We start from the raw sequence: 15,668 nt of genomic DNA, 5'->3' as shown, positions 1-15,668 counted from the left end.
TAGGGAAAGATATTGAAGCGATTTATTCCAGTATATTCCGCATTCGCTGGACACGGTTCAATCGAAACCGAACACAAGAGATTTCTTTGTAGGCTAATTAGTTCCATAAATTGGCGACGAATATCTTCGTGGAATGTGACTGTCAACTGAAATGTGAGTTTTCTAAACGATGTTTTTTGTTCAAAACGATTGGTCAGTCAATTTAACTTTTTGGGTTAGTTACCTGCACCAAAATCCTAAATACAAAACTACCTCTAGACAGGTGTGTCGTCAGAGCTGTAATGAACAGGAATTATTGGTTGGAGATAGGTCATTCTCCAGAGTATTTGAAACCTTTCAACTTTCTCCAAATTAATAGAAAATAAAACATTGTTATTTTTTGCCATTGACGGTTGGGAGCGGAAAAATGCTTGTCACAGCACAAAAAGTGAGGACCACAAACTATCAATAAACGGGGGGAAAGCCACAAAAACTCCAAGACTTAAAACATGTCATCTATAGACTACTGTGGTGCTATAACAACGAAAGGTTATAGTTTATTTATTGAAACATCTACTACCGGTATAAACCAGAAACGTATAATACGCTTGATGACGTCACGCGAACTGCGTTATCCTTTGTAGGCCGCATACGCTGATATAGATTCCGGTATTTAACTCACCGTTGTGCGAGAGTTACGACAATTTTTTAGGTCAGAGCGCTCCGCAAAACAGATTCTGTTTGGTGAGAGTCGTGTAAACAATTGCGATGGTGAAAACACCTATGATAGATCAGCGCACAAGGGAACGATTTTCCAAGCGAATGATTACAAAGCACTGAGGATGAATTTTGCACCGTGACAGTGAAAGATAATTTGAAGAACCAATAATATTTGAGGAAAAATGCATTATTTCGTACTTTTCTTTTCGTAATGTAACATTCATGCTCTTGGTACTAAGAAATGTAAATATTGTAGCCAATAAGTGCAAAGTATGGATTGTCGTCGGATTGTCAAACTTAACAGTGATTGTAATATGATGTTTGTGTCTAAGGTTGATCTTTGTGAAGATTTGATGAGTTTTCGTAGCGCTAATGGTTTGCAAACTTCCAGGTGTACTTCATTCTGATATAAGCTCAAACAAACGTAGCATGAACAGCTTATCTTAACGATACGTCATACTATAGTTCGGGCTGTATTCAACGTCCAATTATGAAAGGAGTTCTACTTGTGTTAAAAACCTTAGTCTTTCTAGTAATGCACTCAAACGCAAGTCGAAAACCCCACATCGTTTATATACTTGCCGATGACCTCGGTTTCAACGATGTTGGTTATCACGGCAGAGAGCACGAATCGCTTGCTTATACACCGTTTATTGACAGACTGGCAGGTAAAACTACTCCATCTGCGTATTTTACCGTTGATCTTTTTTTCTACAAAAAAAATTGCAACCAAATTTATCCTATCTCAACTCTGTATGCAGGCGAAGGTGTTCGGCTTGAAAATTACTACGTTCAGCCGATATGTTCCCCAACCAGAGGACAGCTTCTTAGTGGAAGATATCAGGTATTGATAGGATCTGTGATGATATTATAAAATTGCTTGCAAATCGAATGCTGCATAGAATACTTGTTTACGGAAATCGACAAAGCAAAGCATTGCGTTACGTAATCGATTCCTCTCTGCTTATCGTATTAAGTCGTGACAAAAATGTCGTGCATGCCTGCTTTGCGTGTGTTGTTATTCATAGTTGTTCAATGCGACACAGTCTACGAAGTTAACCATAGAAAGTGGTCGACTTTATTGTGTTGCTGTCACAATGTTCTATCTTGATGTATTCGTTCAAAGAAGCTTCAAATATAATCAGATTATACAGTAGTCATTCCTGTGTCATTATTGCTGAAGTCTATCAAAGTTCACTGTTAAGATATACACAAGGAAACAGACTTTGTAGTGTAAGTGGGTAAACCTTACAGGCAAAGGTACCATATACCACTTTCACTACAAACTGTCAGTTTGTGAACTGAGTGAACTAATACGATAAGCAGAGAGGAATCGATTACGTAACGCAATGCTTTGCTTTGTCGATTTCCGTAAACAAGTATTCTATGCAGCATTCGATTTGCAAGCAATTTTATAATATCATCACAGATCCATGGCAGTTCTACAAGGTTGCTTTGCAATTTTTATTTTTATTTAATGGATGGTGATGGATTAAATAATGAATTTAATGGTTTGGTCTCATGAATAATGTTCTTCTGTTGTTGATCTCGAACGTACAAAGATCTCCTTATCTGGTGCATGTTCAAAAGATACACTGTTGTATTGTTGATAGATACACACCGGTATGCAGCACGAGGTAATACACAGACCACAGCCGCGCGGTCTGCCATTAGATAATATCCTTCTGCCGGAGCAATTACGTCAATGCGGATACAAAACTCATATGCTGGGAAAATGGCATTTGGGATTTTATAAGGATGAGTACCTCCCGTGGAAGAGAGGTTTTGACACATATTTTGGTACACAGTCTATAATTCTACAAATTTGAAATTAAAATCGATGGAGGCCCAACTGAATTTATGTTAAATAAATATTAATATTTAAAATCAAATTCAGTTAAATATTTGTTGCTCAGTACGTCGACCAAGCAACTGTACGTTAATATTCAAACTCAGTGCATTGGCCTATGTTCAGGCAAACGCGTATATATATCTCGGTATACTTTCAGAAAAATGTGTATTTCAAGAAAATTTTGATGTGGGAAAAGTTAGAAGTTGGTTAATTGCAACAAAGTATTCAGCAAGATATTCATCTCACGTTTTGTGAAGCCGATTTCCGTAAACAAAATTTTATACAGTATAATATCTCCTTATCCTCACAGCCTAATTGCAATAAGGATATGATGAGCATGTTTCGGGGTAAAAAACGATTAATTTTCGCTGTAACTGCCACTTATTTAACTTTTATCTCTTTTTGGCTCATTTTGGACCAGCCAACATTAGACGAGAATCATCCAGCAAAGCAAAATTATCCATTGAAAAAGCAAATTAGTCAAGGTGAAATGAGCGAAGAAAACGAGCTGGCGTTTGACTGGCCAACAACAAGCTCGGGGTCGGAAAGCAAAAACTTCACACCACCCAGTGAAGCTTTGGATCCGAATTCCGCTTACTATGGAAACATTTACAAGGACATGTATGGCCATCCTGTCCGCAACGCAAGTATCTATGGGAATGAAACGTTTAAAGTGGATTGGAAGAAATATTTCCCGGCAATTATGACTTCACTGAAGAAGTACGAAGTTCAAAATCCTACGCGTGATCCCTCAGCGTTTACAAGTGAGGCATCAACTGTTAGCCTGGAAACAAGTAACAAAGCCTTCAAAGTAGGAGATGTGCTCGTTGCTCATATACGAGCCAAAGATAGATTGAATCGAACTAAAACCTTTGGAGGTGATTACTTCAGGGCGAGGCTAATTCGAACAGAACCAAATGGAAATTTAAGAGACGGAATTGCTTGCAACGTTAAAGATCATTTAAATGGATCTTACACCCTGCAAGCTCCGCTACTAATGGCTGGTACGTTTATCTTGGAGGTAAAGCTGGTGTGGCCACTAGAAGGAATTGCTGGATTTATAAATTTTACTTCAATGCGAAACAACAAAGGAAATTTTTTTCGAGCTATTTTACAGACAAACGAAACGGTGAAATGCAATATGGACCTAAACACATATGACGGGTGAGGACTACGATAGATATCGCAAACTTTTTACTATATATAAAAATTTTGTCCTATCGTAGCCCTATTCAAGGTAAAGTCTCCACAGATAAGACATTAGTCAACACTACAGACTGAATACCGCCACAACTATTTGTTTATTTTGGGATGCATGGAACAGTGGACGAATTTCATCAGCATGTCCCACGGGATTGGGTGGTCAGGGATACACATAAACTGACATGGTCTATAAAAATAGGTCAAAAATGTGTCCCGTAAGCAAGGCCGATAAATAATATAGGCCTAGCTTTAGAGTTAACTTACATAAGTATACGGTTTATTTCCTTACCGTTATACTGTACATTAAAAGAAAGTTATTTCATTACAGTTATGAAAAGACACCGATGTGCGACTACGGCAATCCAAGAAACGGAGAGACTTGGTTCTGTGTTTTGCCGCCTTCAAGAAAATGCCCACCAATTACATGGCTGGTTATTGACAATAGATTCCATGTGCCACCGTTTGATTACAGAATAAAATACCCTCAAATTTATGGCAAAGTGGCACCAATCGTAGGATCAGGAACACAAATAGATGTTTCACTTGGGGCGTTCAATGATGAGTCAATCAAGATGATAGATCCGCCATCCGTCTATTTGCACCAGGGGAATTGGATAAGCACACTGAGCTCAAAACCAATTTCATCTTCAAAAAATTTCCACAAGTGTCTTGAACACAAACCTGTTTATATGTTTGGTGATTCGACAATCAGACAATTTTTCTACTTGTTTAAAAGTAAATTTGACCTGGAATTATATGGTCCAGACAACAGTGAAGTTTGGCAACAACCGAAAACTGCAAGAAGTAAAGATGGCACAAGCAAAATAACTCTTTATTACAGAGCCCATGGACCGCCACTTAGAAATCCAGGCCCTCCGAGTAGTCGACCTTACATAACTGATTCCATTGATGGAATCAAAGTTGAAAATGAATCTCAAGTTTACGTAATATTTAATATAGGCTTGCATCTACTGCAGGATGAACCATGTTTGTATGTCCGCCGTCTGTTAAGTATCAAAGAAGCCATTATTCGACATCACAAATCTTTTTCAAGCACAAAATTTATTGTGAGAGGAATGAACGTTGTCGAAACAGTTGACGAATGGCTCATTATGAGATATGAAACATTACTGAGGGAGATTTTTAAAAATATTACAAATGTATTTTATTTGAACTTATGGGACATGACTACAGTGATACCTCTAAATGATTATCATCCAACACCTCCAGTTTTAAATCAGGAAGCGTTGCTTTTGCTCAACCTTATGTGTGAGGCATAGCGATTATGACCATTGATGACGTAAAAGTAAAATTGTTTTTTTGTTTGAGAGTTTGTAAGCCTAATTCTTTGGTTGTTAGTTATTAGTATTAATAATATAACCTCAAATACATAATTTAAGTGAGTTTATGTTAAATTTTTTAGAACTTGTTCAAAACTATTTAGTGTTAAAAAAACAATAAATTATCATAAATTTGAAAATACTTTTATGATTTTTTTAACTTGCTATAAACCTATAAAGTTATTAAAATTTACACGAATTTTTACAAATAACTTTTAAGTTATTTTAAATCACTTTTTAAGCAGGTTATCAACTGATTTAGCAGGTAACAAACCTTCTGCAGCTGGAAACAGGTGACTGAATATGTAAACAGGGAACCGGTAACCGACTTCAAGCCGATATAATCTAACAGTACATTAACGAATCTTTCCAATATCCATCTCTGCGCTGGGCAGTATATGCTATAGGCTTCGTCAACAAACAAATTTCATTAGTTTGCATTTGATTCGCGGGTAGGTTATCTTGTGGGAGCCGAAGACTATTACACGAAGGTTGTCTGCATGAAGAAAACTCATCCTGAGTCTTGCGGAGTTTCAATGGTCGACTCCCAGTTCGGGGACACCAATTCAACTTGGGGAGAATATTCGGCTGATCTCTATGTTCGAAAAGCGCGCGAAATTTTTCAAAACCATGACCCCGATAAGGTGCGGCGTAAATGGTTGCTGTTGAAGACGATCTCATTTTTAGTCAATTAGCTTTAGTACATTATCCCTAAAAGCTTTCTGAAAGAAAACTTGAAAACATGCAGCCTACTGTCTTTCTCAGCAGTACTTAGGCTATACGGTATAAGTTTTCTAAAATTGTTTCATTTCTGATTAAAGAATAAAAGCATGTAGCCTACTTTCCATTACGGGCATAGTTATAGCCTGCTTATCGTTATCGTAAAATTAATTCTTCATCTATAGCCAATGTTCCTGTACTTGGCCCTCCAGCATGTTCACGCGCCCATCCAAGTCCCTTCAAAGTATTTAACGCGTGTTCCCCGCTTCAGACATAGAAAGAAAGACAAGATAAGGTAATTGGTATATTTTCATCGGCTACAAGTTCGAGAGTCGATTTTAAAACGTAGCGTGGCGTCACCACGACATTTATTTCTTACTAGCACATACTGTACGTTAAATGACTTGTTGAACACACTTTCAAGGAGAACGTATCTTGCTATGGTTTCCGCACTTGACGAAATGGTGAAAAATATAACGACCGCATTGAAGGAAGCCAATTTATGGGATGACACCTTATTAGTGTTTTCAACGGGTGAGCATCTACCACGCCGTACTACTATATACCACGCTACCATAGGCCTTTAGCTGCTGCTGCGTCGTCTCTCAGAAAATGTTCGATAACATGTTTCAATTTTTTATTTACTAACTTTGATTAGTAATGAAAACTCCAAAACACATTTGTTTACATCAACTGAAATACGGAGACCCATCGTGAAACACACAGGCAAACTTTTTACCACACTATAAAAAGCACGTTAAGCCCAAAATCAACATTGAATTAAGTACATATGCAACTTGTGGCTGGAAAGTCTATTTGTACTTTAATAATTAAGCCCGTGTGCCCCGGTACCTTCTGTCGAACCTCTGACCACATAGCAATATGCACACTTATTATTATAACTTACAGTATTTTTATTCTTGTCTGCAACCATAGAAAATTCATCTCATTTGCGCAGGAATAGCTCGTATGGTAACTTATATTTAAAACGCGTAACAATGCATTTTATTGTTGGAGTTTTCAAGTTATTCGAAAATTCTCATTTCAATAAATTCAGATAATGGTGGAAGACCCGATCGTGGCGGGAACAACTGGCCCTTGCGTGGCGCTAAAAATAGTCTATGGGAAGGTGGGATAAGAGGAATCGGTTTTGTCCATGGAAATCTCATAGAACAGAAACCTAACATCACACGTGATTTAATTCACGTTTCTGATTGGTTGCCGACGTTGATGACTGCAGCACGTTGTAGACTTGCGCCCGGAACGCCGAGCCTAGACGGTGTTGACCAGTGGAATACCATCAGGTGGCCAACATTTTGCAGAATATTCGCCGCTTGGAGCGTTGTAACCGCTGCGGTATCACCTTGCATTAATAAACTTAAGTCTGTCACTATTTCAAAGAAAAATGTTTGCCTTGCTCTAAGTTATGATCGAAACTATTCTTTTCAGTTTTTATCAACCTACTTTGGAAGTTAAGACATAAGCAACTTAAGCTAATTTTATCTTCTAATTTAAATCAACTTTCAGCTTTATCCAAGTGACTAGAATTAACGTTTTTCTTGCTCTTTTTAATAATAGAACCGCCTAGTTTTGTATTCGGTGAAAAAATTGATTGCACAATAAATCGCATTTTCCATAAACATCTTCAAAAATCTTCTCGCGTTTCTCAAAGCAAAGGGCTTCCTGGTAAACGCACGGAAATCCTTCATAATATTGACCCCTTGTTTGAGAAAATCTCGAAGCCCGAGTTACGATCCGGTTTCGACAAATCGGTCCATGCCGCTATTCGCTCGGGAAAATGGAAGCTCATTACAGGGAAAGCAGGTGAGTAATTATCGATCTCTTTTTACCACATTACTCGCCTGTAGCTGTAGCCTATATATTGTATTGTACGCTATATTTTATGCTCTCTGTAGGTTACGAAAACAGTTGGTTCCCGCCCCCCGAGTCAACGAAATGCTGTCGTATGAAACCGAACGAGCCAACAGCAGACAAGCCCATAAGACTTTTCAATATCGTGGAAGACCCGTACGAAGAGAATGATTTATCTGAAAGCTGCCCACAGGTCAATGAATAAAGCGTGGTCCTTAAAGATGTTCTAGGATTTGTCACGTAGCATTTATATTGTATTTTCGTTTAAATACGTGCAGATGGTGGATCTTTTACTTGAGAAACTGGCGGAGTACAATGCTACAGCAGTGCCAGTAATTTTCCCCAAAATGGATCGAAAAGCGTATCCAGGCTCGCGTGGAGGTTTCTGGGGACCTTGGAAAAATTGAAGAGCTCCTCAAACGTTCAGCATCCGGACATATACTAACTCTCCTGACTTGTATTACCACGCATTTATTGGGTGACATATACTCAGCAAAGTAAAGTGCAAGATGAGCAAAATGAACACAAAAGAGATGTGCAGTGTGGAAAATTACCACATAAAATACAGCACTTGCTAATACTACAGTGGCAAATGTAGTCTACAAAAATGCACAAGGTAACGCCAGTACAAGTGCGTTGTCTATGATTCTATTTAGAGATGGGAAAAAAACGAATTTACTCGAAATTACTTCGTCCCTAAACCCTATATTACTGTTAACTGCTATACAATCTATATCTGCACCAACAAGAATGGCTGGAATACTGCTACAGTGAGTACGTTTTTACAACTCTTTCGTCAAACTGACGTTATTTCTAAGTCATGCTTCTGATGACGTCATTTGATCTGCAGTAGCATCGTTGTCGTCACGTAACAAAACAACTGACGACGATCTGCTTGCGGATGACGTCATGGCAGTAGGCGGACGTGTTATCGGTTTTTTGACGTCATCATCAGGATTTTGTTTGTTCTGCAAATTAATAAACGGATTATTGTGATGTCATAATGGTAAACAGTCACATAACAAAGCAAAGTTGATTCGTACCTGGAGGTTGGAGATAGCCTGGTCGGCCATGTTCCAACTCTCACGTTCATTGCTCGCGTTTTGGAGATAAGTGAGAAATTCTAGAAACCCATCGTGGACCAACCGCTCCCTTGATGTAGGAAACAAGTAAAGCTTCGGCACTTTTTCACAGTTATGTGCCGCGTGAATACCCAGCAAATACAAGTTACACGATGTGCTGCCTGTCTATCACCTTGTGTCAAACAACGCTTAAAATCTTAAAAAGCTGAATTACCTGTGCTTAAAAGGTTCGGTGACGTGCAGTGAGATGGCGGAGAGCGCGTTCAGCAGTTCGGGGTCGTTGGAATGAGCAAAGTATAGAAGCTTGTCAGTCAAGTCTGACGTCATACACAATTGTTCAAGCGCCTGAAAATGAAACAAAAATTGTTGAAATGAAATGAGACCTTAGTTAAGCATTTGGTTAAGCCGACCGAGTTTACATTTTGACAGACGAGACCAGTAAATCAAAGCGCAGCTATCAACCATATTTTATTTTCAGCTCAATGACTTAGGCAGCGTGTTAATATTTGACGATGTAAATGAAAAAGAACCCCCTTGCACAATGGTCAGCAAATGGCGGAAATTGTTTAAATAAAATTTCGATTACGTAATTTCATTTCAAATGTTTTATTTGCCATCAGTACGTAACAGTTACTTCGCCTATCGATCTGACCCGATCCTTACTAATGTAATAAAATGCTATTAAAAACTTGTTTAAAAAATTATGCTCACAAAACATCTGTGTTGTGAGAGTCTAGCTAAAATCATTGCGGGCCATTTCCCTAGCAATGACACACTTACCTCAGGAGTCTTGGTGAAATAGAGAAGAAGCTTCGTGGTGAGAAGCTGGATTTTTTGATCCAAGATTTTAATAGGAACCGTTAGCAAGTAGGAAAGAAAATCCTCCTGGGGGAAAAAATGTACAAAACTAATGTTAAATAATTAAACGCATTCTACTTGCCATCTACCAATGCTAGTCACAACAAGTTTTGAAGCACAACATGTTTTTGTCTTTCTTTCTGTTTTATTAATCGCTTATTTTGTTTGTGACGTGTAAACGTACAACTTGTTCTCTCTTTATCGCTGTGTGAGAATTTCACGCAATTCGAAATACGTTCAATTCAAAACCATCATATTAACTTTCTTAGTGACAAAGAAATTCAACAAAAGCCATACTTGTGACGCAACAAGTGAAGGTGACTCGATAGCGAGAAGCTCGAGTGTTTGCAGCGCGAGAACTGTTGTGTCTATGTCCACGTTGCTTATCTCTCGTGACCTTATTGTGCTCCGAACAAGAAGAAAGATCATCGCTTCCACTGACGTGCTCTTTGAAGCCATCACAGCTCTGAGTCAGGAAAGAATTAAATAACCTCTCGTTTGGCAAAATGTTTTTACTTCAGTAGTTATACGAGTGAAGTCAGACGGTGATCCAGTCTCAGTAGTTGAGATAAAAGTTAGGTCATTAACAGCGACTGTCCAAGTCGAGTCATTTTAATTTTATCCTCATGTCAAGTGGAGTCAGTCATGTTTATCGAGTTGAAGTCACAGCAGATGCAAAGTCACACCAAACTAATGACTCCATCATGTCTAAACTACTTATTTATTTTGTTGGATAATAATCGGTAGAATGTGTCACATAGTAATTTTTAAAGGTGTTTCATAAATTCATAACAAATTTCATCACATTTTGAGTTAATATGGGTGATGACTCAAGCCAATTAAATTTTTAATTCAAACACAAGTCAAGCTGGTGTTTTCAGCAAAAAGTCAATTGTCCACAGAAACCTAACTTGAGTCTTCTATTGCTGGCTGGCAATATATATTTCTAACCGGAGACACTACATCTTTCCAGACGCAAACATATCAAACCTTGTATCAGCAAAATATGCAAGTTCCAGAAAAATGGAAGCAAGAATCTTGCGATTAGGTGCATTGGCGTACTTGCATGCATGGAGTAAGTCATCGATGCTGGACAAAACAAGACAACGATTTCGATTAAAACATAGAAAATATTTCTGCAACTGTACACGTGGCCACTGCACATAATGAGTATCTTGAAGCTGGTGTTGGTGGCATAAACATGCACAGATACCTACCCATGGTCGGATGTGATGAAAAATTTATTCTCATCCGAGTCGGCCACAATGTATGAGATTGCAGTGATCGCTTCATGGGCAGTTCGTAAGTTTTTAGAGTGCAAGAGCGCGGTCAGTGTTTTGGCACCTACGTGTAAGAAGACTTGGTAATAATTTTAGAAATGTGAAGTAGGTTTACATCAGTTTTTTTATTTTTATTTTTTAGAAATGTGAAATAGGTTTGCATCAGTTTTGTTCTATACGACTTACCACCGAGCGATATGAACTGATCTTGTATGGCGGGCACGGTCAAACACTCAGCCAAAGCTTCAGTTGCGTATTCCTGAGTGGTCAGATCTGCACTCAGAGCCAGTGTTATAAGAACATCTAACCTGCAAACAATACACAGTTTGTGAAGAAGGTAAAAACACAAACTGTACCAAACAAACACACACACATAATAGTAATTTAACATTATCACTTTGAATACAATCGCCAGTTTTAAATAACTTAAATTACTGTGCGGATCCATACTAAATGATTTATTTGATGTCAAACAATAAAGGTCATTATGACGTAATAAGATTGTTAGACGTATCAGACAAAGTGCACAAGAAAATCACATCAATGGCTTGATACGAAGTGTTGCCAACAACAAGCGTAAACAAACCAGGAAATTACTCAAAGCAAAGAATTGATCAAACAAAGAAAGGTGATTTTCATCTGTTGTACAAACAGATGAAGGAAAAATTGATATTTTTCATGGAACTGAAAATCGGGGATGCCGTTACCCTCCGTCAGTCACTATCTGAAATTTGTTATCATCGGCAGATGAAGCCATGGTTGCAAGTTCAAACGCAGCGTTTCTTTTTTGGCTGATGCTGCCCGTTCTAGCTGTTTCCATTATTTGTTCAAACTCCCGCGTCTTTAAACAAACAATTCACGCTGAATATCCAAACAGTAAAAAAATCGAAAATAAAATATTATCAGTGATAAAAAGCAGTTTACTAAGTGGTATTCCATTTCATTAAATGTCACAATTAACACAAATGTCCATGAATGCTTGGCTATGCTGGCCACATTTTTAGTTTACTACACTGGTCGTTTTTTCAGTGGTGGTGATATACAATTTCAACAAAACCTTATGACAGTGACATGTTCAGATGACAGTTACCTGCACAAGGTAGCGTTCGATGTAATCTCCTGGATTGAACTTGAAATTGTGCAGCAAGAAAGCACTTAGCACACCCGTGCTAGCCATGAACATGATCACAAGGCAATAGTAGGCACCTTAGAAGGTTACACAGCAAGTTCAATTTGCCTTGAAAGCCATTGTAGGTTGCTAATCCTTTCTATGCTATGCTTGTAACACAGTTCACTTATTTCATTGGTACTGAAACTTAAACCAGCACTTTACACAGTCTAAATTCAGTTAAAAATCAGCTTTGAAATACCGGTCCAAACGGAAGATTCATAACAACGTTGTTCATACGCCGTGCAAACTCCCAACTTTATTATATTGCTGTTAGCATCAGTGATGCAGCTGGCACTCTGACTAATACAACGATCTGTGGGATATGAAGAAGCCTGGGACAATAGTGCAAATGTAATTAAAACTTACAACCAGTCATAGCAGCAAAACGACACAAATGTTATGTAAGATATTCATCCACTATCCTGCATTTCAAGGCACACTGTATACATTGAAAAAATACATTCAAGTGATCGGTAATAACTCACGGTAAGCTCCATCACATTAAGAGTGAGCAAAGCTACTCCAGCTCCAACCATCAAACAAGAGAGAAACACCATCACGACCATAAATTCATTTCTCCTGTAAATATGATAACTTGTTATAACAGGAAGAGTGCATAAAGTATAACATGTAGGTCTATTGACGTATGTTTTTGTTGCTTGCATGATATGAACAAACGCGAGATTCATGATAGCTACACATTGGTGCTTAAATATCTATTTGTTGTGTGTTTGTTGTAAGGCATATTGCAAGATAGACGGTGACAACATAATCGGGGCTAACAAACTAACCTCATACTGTTTGTACCGACCCATCCATTTACACGGGTGAAACTGGGGCTGAAGAAAAGGGCCACAGCGAGTACAAACAAATAGGCAAAGAAGAAGTACCAGTAGTTTGTAAACAACGACAGAAATACTAACACAATTTGCATCATCATCAGAATCTGGAGAAAGAATAGAAATGGGCATGGATCTTAGTGGTTCACTGTAATAATTATATTGTATTAATATTATATATCTATTATATTAATTGTAAAAAATGCTCGAAAAGTACTAAAAAAACCTATATAATTATAGGAAGCATAAAGTTAATTTTAGACATATTTTAAAATAGTTAAAAGTAAATAATGCCAAATGCACATCTGAAACAATCAAAACATGTCTCAAACACATTCTACAAGGAACCTTAAAGTTGTTGAGAATTCTTTCTCGTTTGTCAAGGAGCTTAATCTCAGATCTGAGGGCCACTTGTACAATATCCTCCACATCTCCAGAGTTCTCTTCTAAAGTCGACTGACGGAATCTTTTGTCGGTATTCCACTGAAATATGACCACAACAGCTAATCTACTCAAATCTCTCAACAAAGTACTTTTAGCTTAAGACAGGTTTAACATCGATTTGAGTATGTTTTTGGCTTACATATTCACAAGCAATACGTTTTTGATATTCGGTTTCCTAGTTAAATATATTTTTGGCAATAAGTGGTGCAGACCTGATCCATGCAAACCTAGCAGTGGTCCAGGTAAACCTGTATTTTTTGGAAGCCACTGTAACCTCATTTTAAAATGTTCGCTCACCTCAGATACATCACTGAGTGGCACCATATGTATGACAGCATTATTCAACAGGTTGTACTCTTCCAGGGTATATGCATCCCTTAGATATGTGCCTTTGTATCGTAGTCTATATATATAAAGAATATTCAACTTTTATAAGACAATACATAATAGGACTACATGTAAAGAATAAACCTAGCACACAAATGTCCTCATGATGCAGAGGGTGACAACATGCTATAGCTTAGATTTATGATACAGTTTAAAAAAGAAACATTGTTCTACCGAAATTGATGATTTGAATGACCAATTTCATGAAGTCGGTGAAGTAAGTAAGCACGAATTCGAGCAACTGTGTCTGACGGCTTGCAAATGTCAATGAAAGTCCGATCCTAAAATTTTGACAACTTTTAATACTGACATGCCTTATCATTATGGTATCACAATAGACTTTTTCTGAGTTACAGCTGTCATTTTTTGGAGTGGCAAGATTTTTTCGATTGCTTATACTTAATAATGAAAATTACTGACATCCTTTGATTTTTTAAAATTACAAACGTTCTGGGCAATGGGTTTTAAAGATTTCACTCAGGTGAGTTGCATATGAATTACTTCATGCCATGAAAAAACATTTTAAAATTTCGTTGCCTAGCTAGTTCTTATTTTGCTATGGTTTAAATTCTACGCACTGGACTTGTTCAATATGACGTCTAAATACGTGGTCGTAGAAGCATGCGATGTAAAATGTGTAAGAGTTTGCATGTTATCTGCGCCGCGTTACATAGACTAATTGTTTTTGCATGCCAAGCAAAGTTCAAACTAATCAAATAGAAGTATATACAAATCGACTTATTACATTCAAGCGCACCATAGATACCGTGGAAGCTCTAACACATTTTATGTTACATGCTACGCTGACCACATAATGTGACTTTATATTGAACTAACCTACTCCAGTGCACACGATTCAAACCACTGTAAAATAAGAACTAAGCAAAATATTTTCAAATTGTTTTTTTGCATAAAGGAATTCATATGCAAATCATCTGAATGAAATTTTTACAATCCAATGCCCAGAACGCTTATAATTTAAAAAAGAGTGAGAGTGAGTCGACATTTTCCATTGTTAAGTTTAGGCGATTGTAAAAAATCTTGCCACCCAGACAGAGAATCAGAAAAAAAGGAAAATAAGAACTTAACAAATTACTTAAAAAAACACAATAAACTTTCATACTAACCGGATAAGCTTTGCTTTCAATGTACAAAAGCATGGTTATCAACTAAACAAAAAGCATCAAGTTCTAAAGAATTCGCTCTATTCAGACAAACCGTTAAAGCGTAGAATCGAAATTATACAGGGTACCTTAAGAAGCCTGGACCTAAATACAAAGAAGAGCTTTGATCAACGGACATATTTTGTATTGCATTGTTTATTTTTCGCCATTAACTGTATGGAGCGAAAGTTAAGATAATAATCGTTGTAGTTATAGCACAATAAAACACATACTCCCTAACAATTGACGAGCAGGAAAAAGTGGTAATACCCAAGGGCTTAAAACATGCAAGATAGCAATAATGCAATTGTGCTATATAAGATGGTGGATTAACATGGCCACTAAACCCACTAAATAATTCCAAAGTGTAACGAATTTAAGGCCGAAATAACACAAACAACTAGCCTACACTGTTAAAAGATGTGGAGGACATTTTCCCTAATATTAAAAACACGGATATTAACATCCGAAATAAATATACAAAGTGACATGGTTTGATTAAAATGACAATGAATAGGCTATCATAAGTGCACAATAAACGTGCACACGTTCCATGAAGTAGCCATCCTACCAAATAACTGCCTATTATACAACTGGCGGTAGGTATAACAGTAGGAATAACGACAAAATAGATAATACAAATTGCAGTAAGCTTTTGAAGCTGGTTAACCTTTTAGCCAGCTGGCTTGTCTTCGCGACCTCAGCTTCCCTAACAACTTGGCGTGTGAAGAAAAGCGGATACGGGGATACCTACGGAA

General features: G+C 37.5%; 3 protein-coding genes across 5 annotated transcripts; 2 read left to right on the top strand and 1 right to left on the bottom strand.

Moving 5' to 3' along the window:
• Positions 1–11: 11 nt before the first annotated feature.
• LOC143445667 (arylsulfatase B-like) lies at positions 12–8,690 on the top strand. 3 transcript variants are annotated; one of them, XM_076944927.1, is made up of 11 exons: positions 12–153; positions 1,233–1,367; positions 1,461–1,543; positions 2,313–2,499; positions 5,551–5,738; positions 6,000–6,109; positions 6,239–6,348; positions 6,872–7,118; positions 7,487–7,638; positions 7,731–7,879; positions 7,965–8,690. In XM_076944927.1, the coding sequence occupies exons 2-11, from the start codon at positions 1,235–1,237 to the stop codon at positions 8,091–8,093; spliced, it is 1,488 nt and encodes a 495-aa protein (XP_076801042.1). In that variant the 5' UTR covers positions 12–153; positions 1,233–1,234; the 3' UTR covers positions 8,094–8,690. The 3 variants fall into 3 exon arrangements, 2 of the variants coding, with proteins under 2 accessions (XP_076801042.1, XP_076801041.1); XR_013113846.1 differs by lacking the exon at positions 12–153 and having other exon boundaries at positions 400–1,367; positions 7,965–8,456; positions 8,537–8,690; XM_076944926.1 differs by lacking the exon at positions 12–153 and having other exon boundaries at positions 400–1,367.
• Positions 2,519–5,384, top strand: LOC143445666 (NXPE family member 3-like). Its single transcript, XM_076944924.1, has 2 exons — positions 2,519–3,715; positions 4,083–5,384. The coding sequence occupies exons 1-2, from the start codon at positions 2,880–2,882 to the stop codon at positions 5,032–5,034; spliced, it is 1,788 nt and encodes a 595-aa protein (XP_076801039.1). The 5' UTR covers positions 2,519–2,879; the 3' UTR covers positions 5,035–5,384.
• On the bottom strand, positions 8,140–15,035 carry LOC143445665 (uncharacterized). The gene is made up of 17 exons (XM_076944923.1): positions 14,875–15,035; positions 13,922–14,028; positions 13,658–13,763; positions 13,265–13,399; positions 12,869–13,023; positions 12,563–12,656; positions 12,277–12,409; positions 11,997–12,112; positions 11,614–11,747; positions 11,093–11,214; positions 10,844–10,970; positions 10,617–10,715; positions 9,924–10,092; positions 9,549–9,653; positions 8,983–9,113; positions 8,730–8,838; positions 8,140–8,654 (listed from the first exon to the last, which is right to left on the bottom strand). Exons 1-17 carry the CDS (start codon positions 14,905–14,907, stop codon positions 8,505–8,507), a joined length of 2,025 nt encoding a protein of 674 aa, XP_076801038.1. The 5' UTR covers positions 14,908–15,035; the 3' UTR covers positions 8,140–8,504.
• Between the last annotated feature and the right edge of the window lie 633 nt (positions 15,036–15,668).

This window comes from Clavelina lepadiformis, chromosome 2 (assembly GCF_947623445.1).
Source record: "Clavelina lepadiformis chromosome 2, kaClaLepa1.1, whole genome shotgun sequence".
NCBI lineage: Eukaryota > Metazoa > Chordata > Ascidiacea > Aplousobranchia > Clavelinidae > Clavelina > Clavelina lepadiformis.
This window is presented reverse-complemented; position numbering and strand designations above follow the sequence as displayed.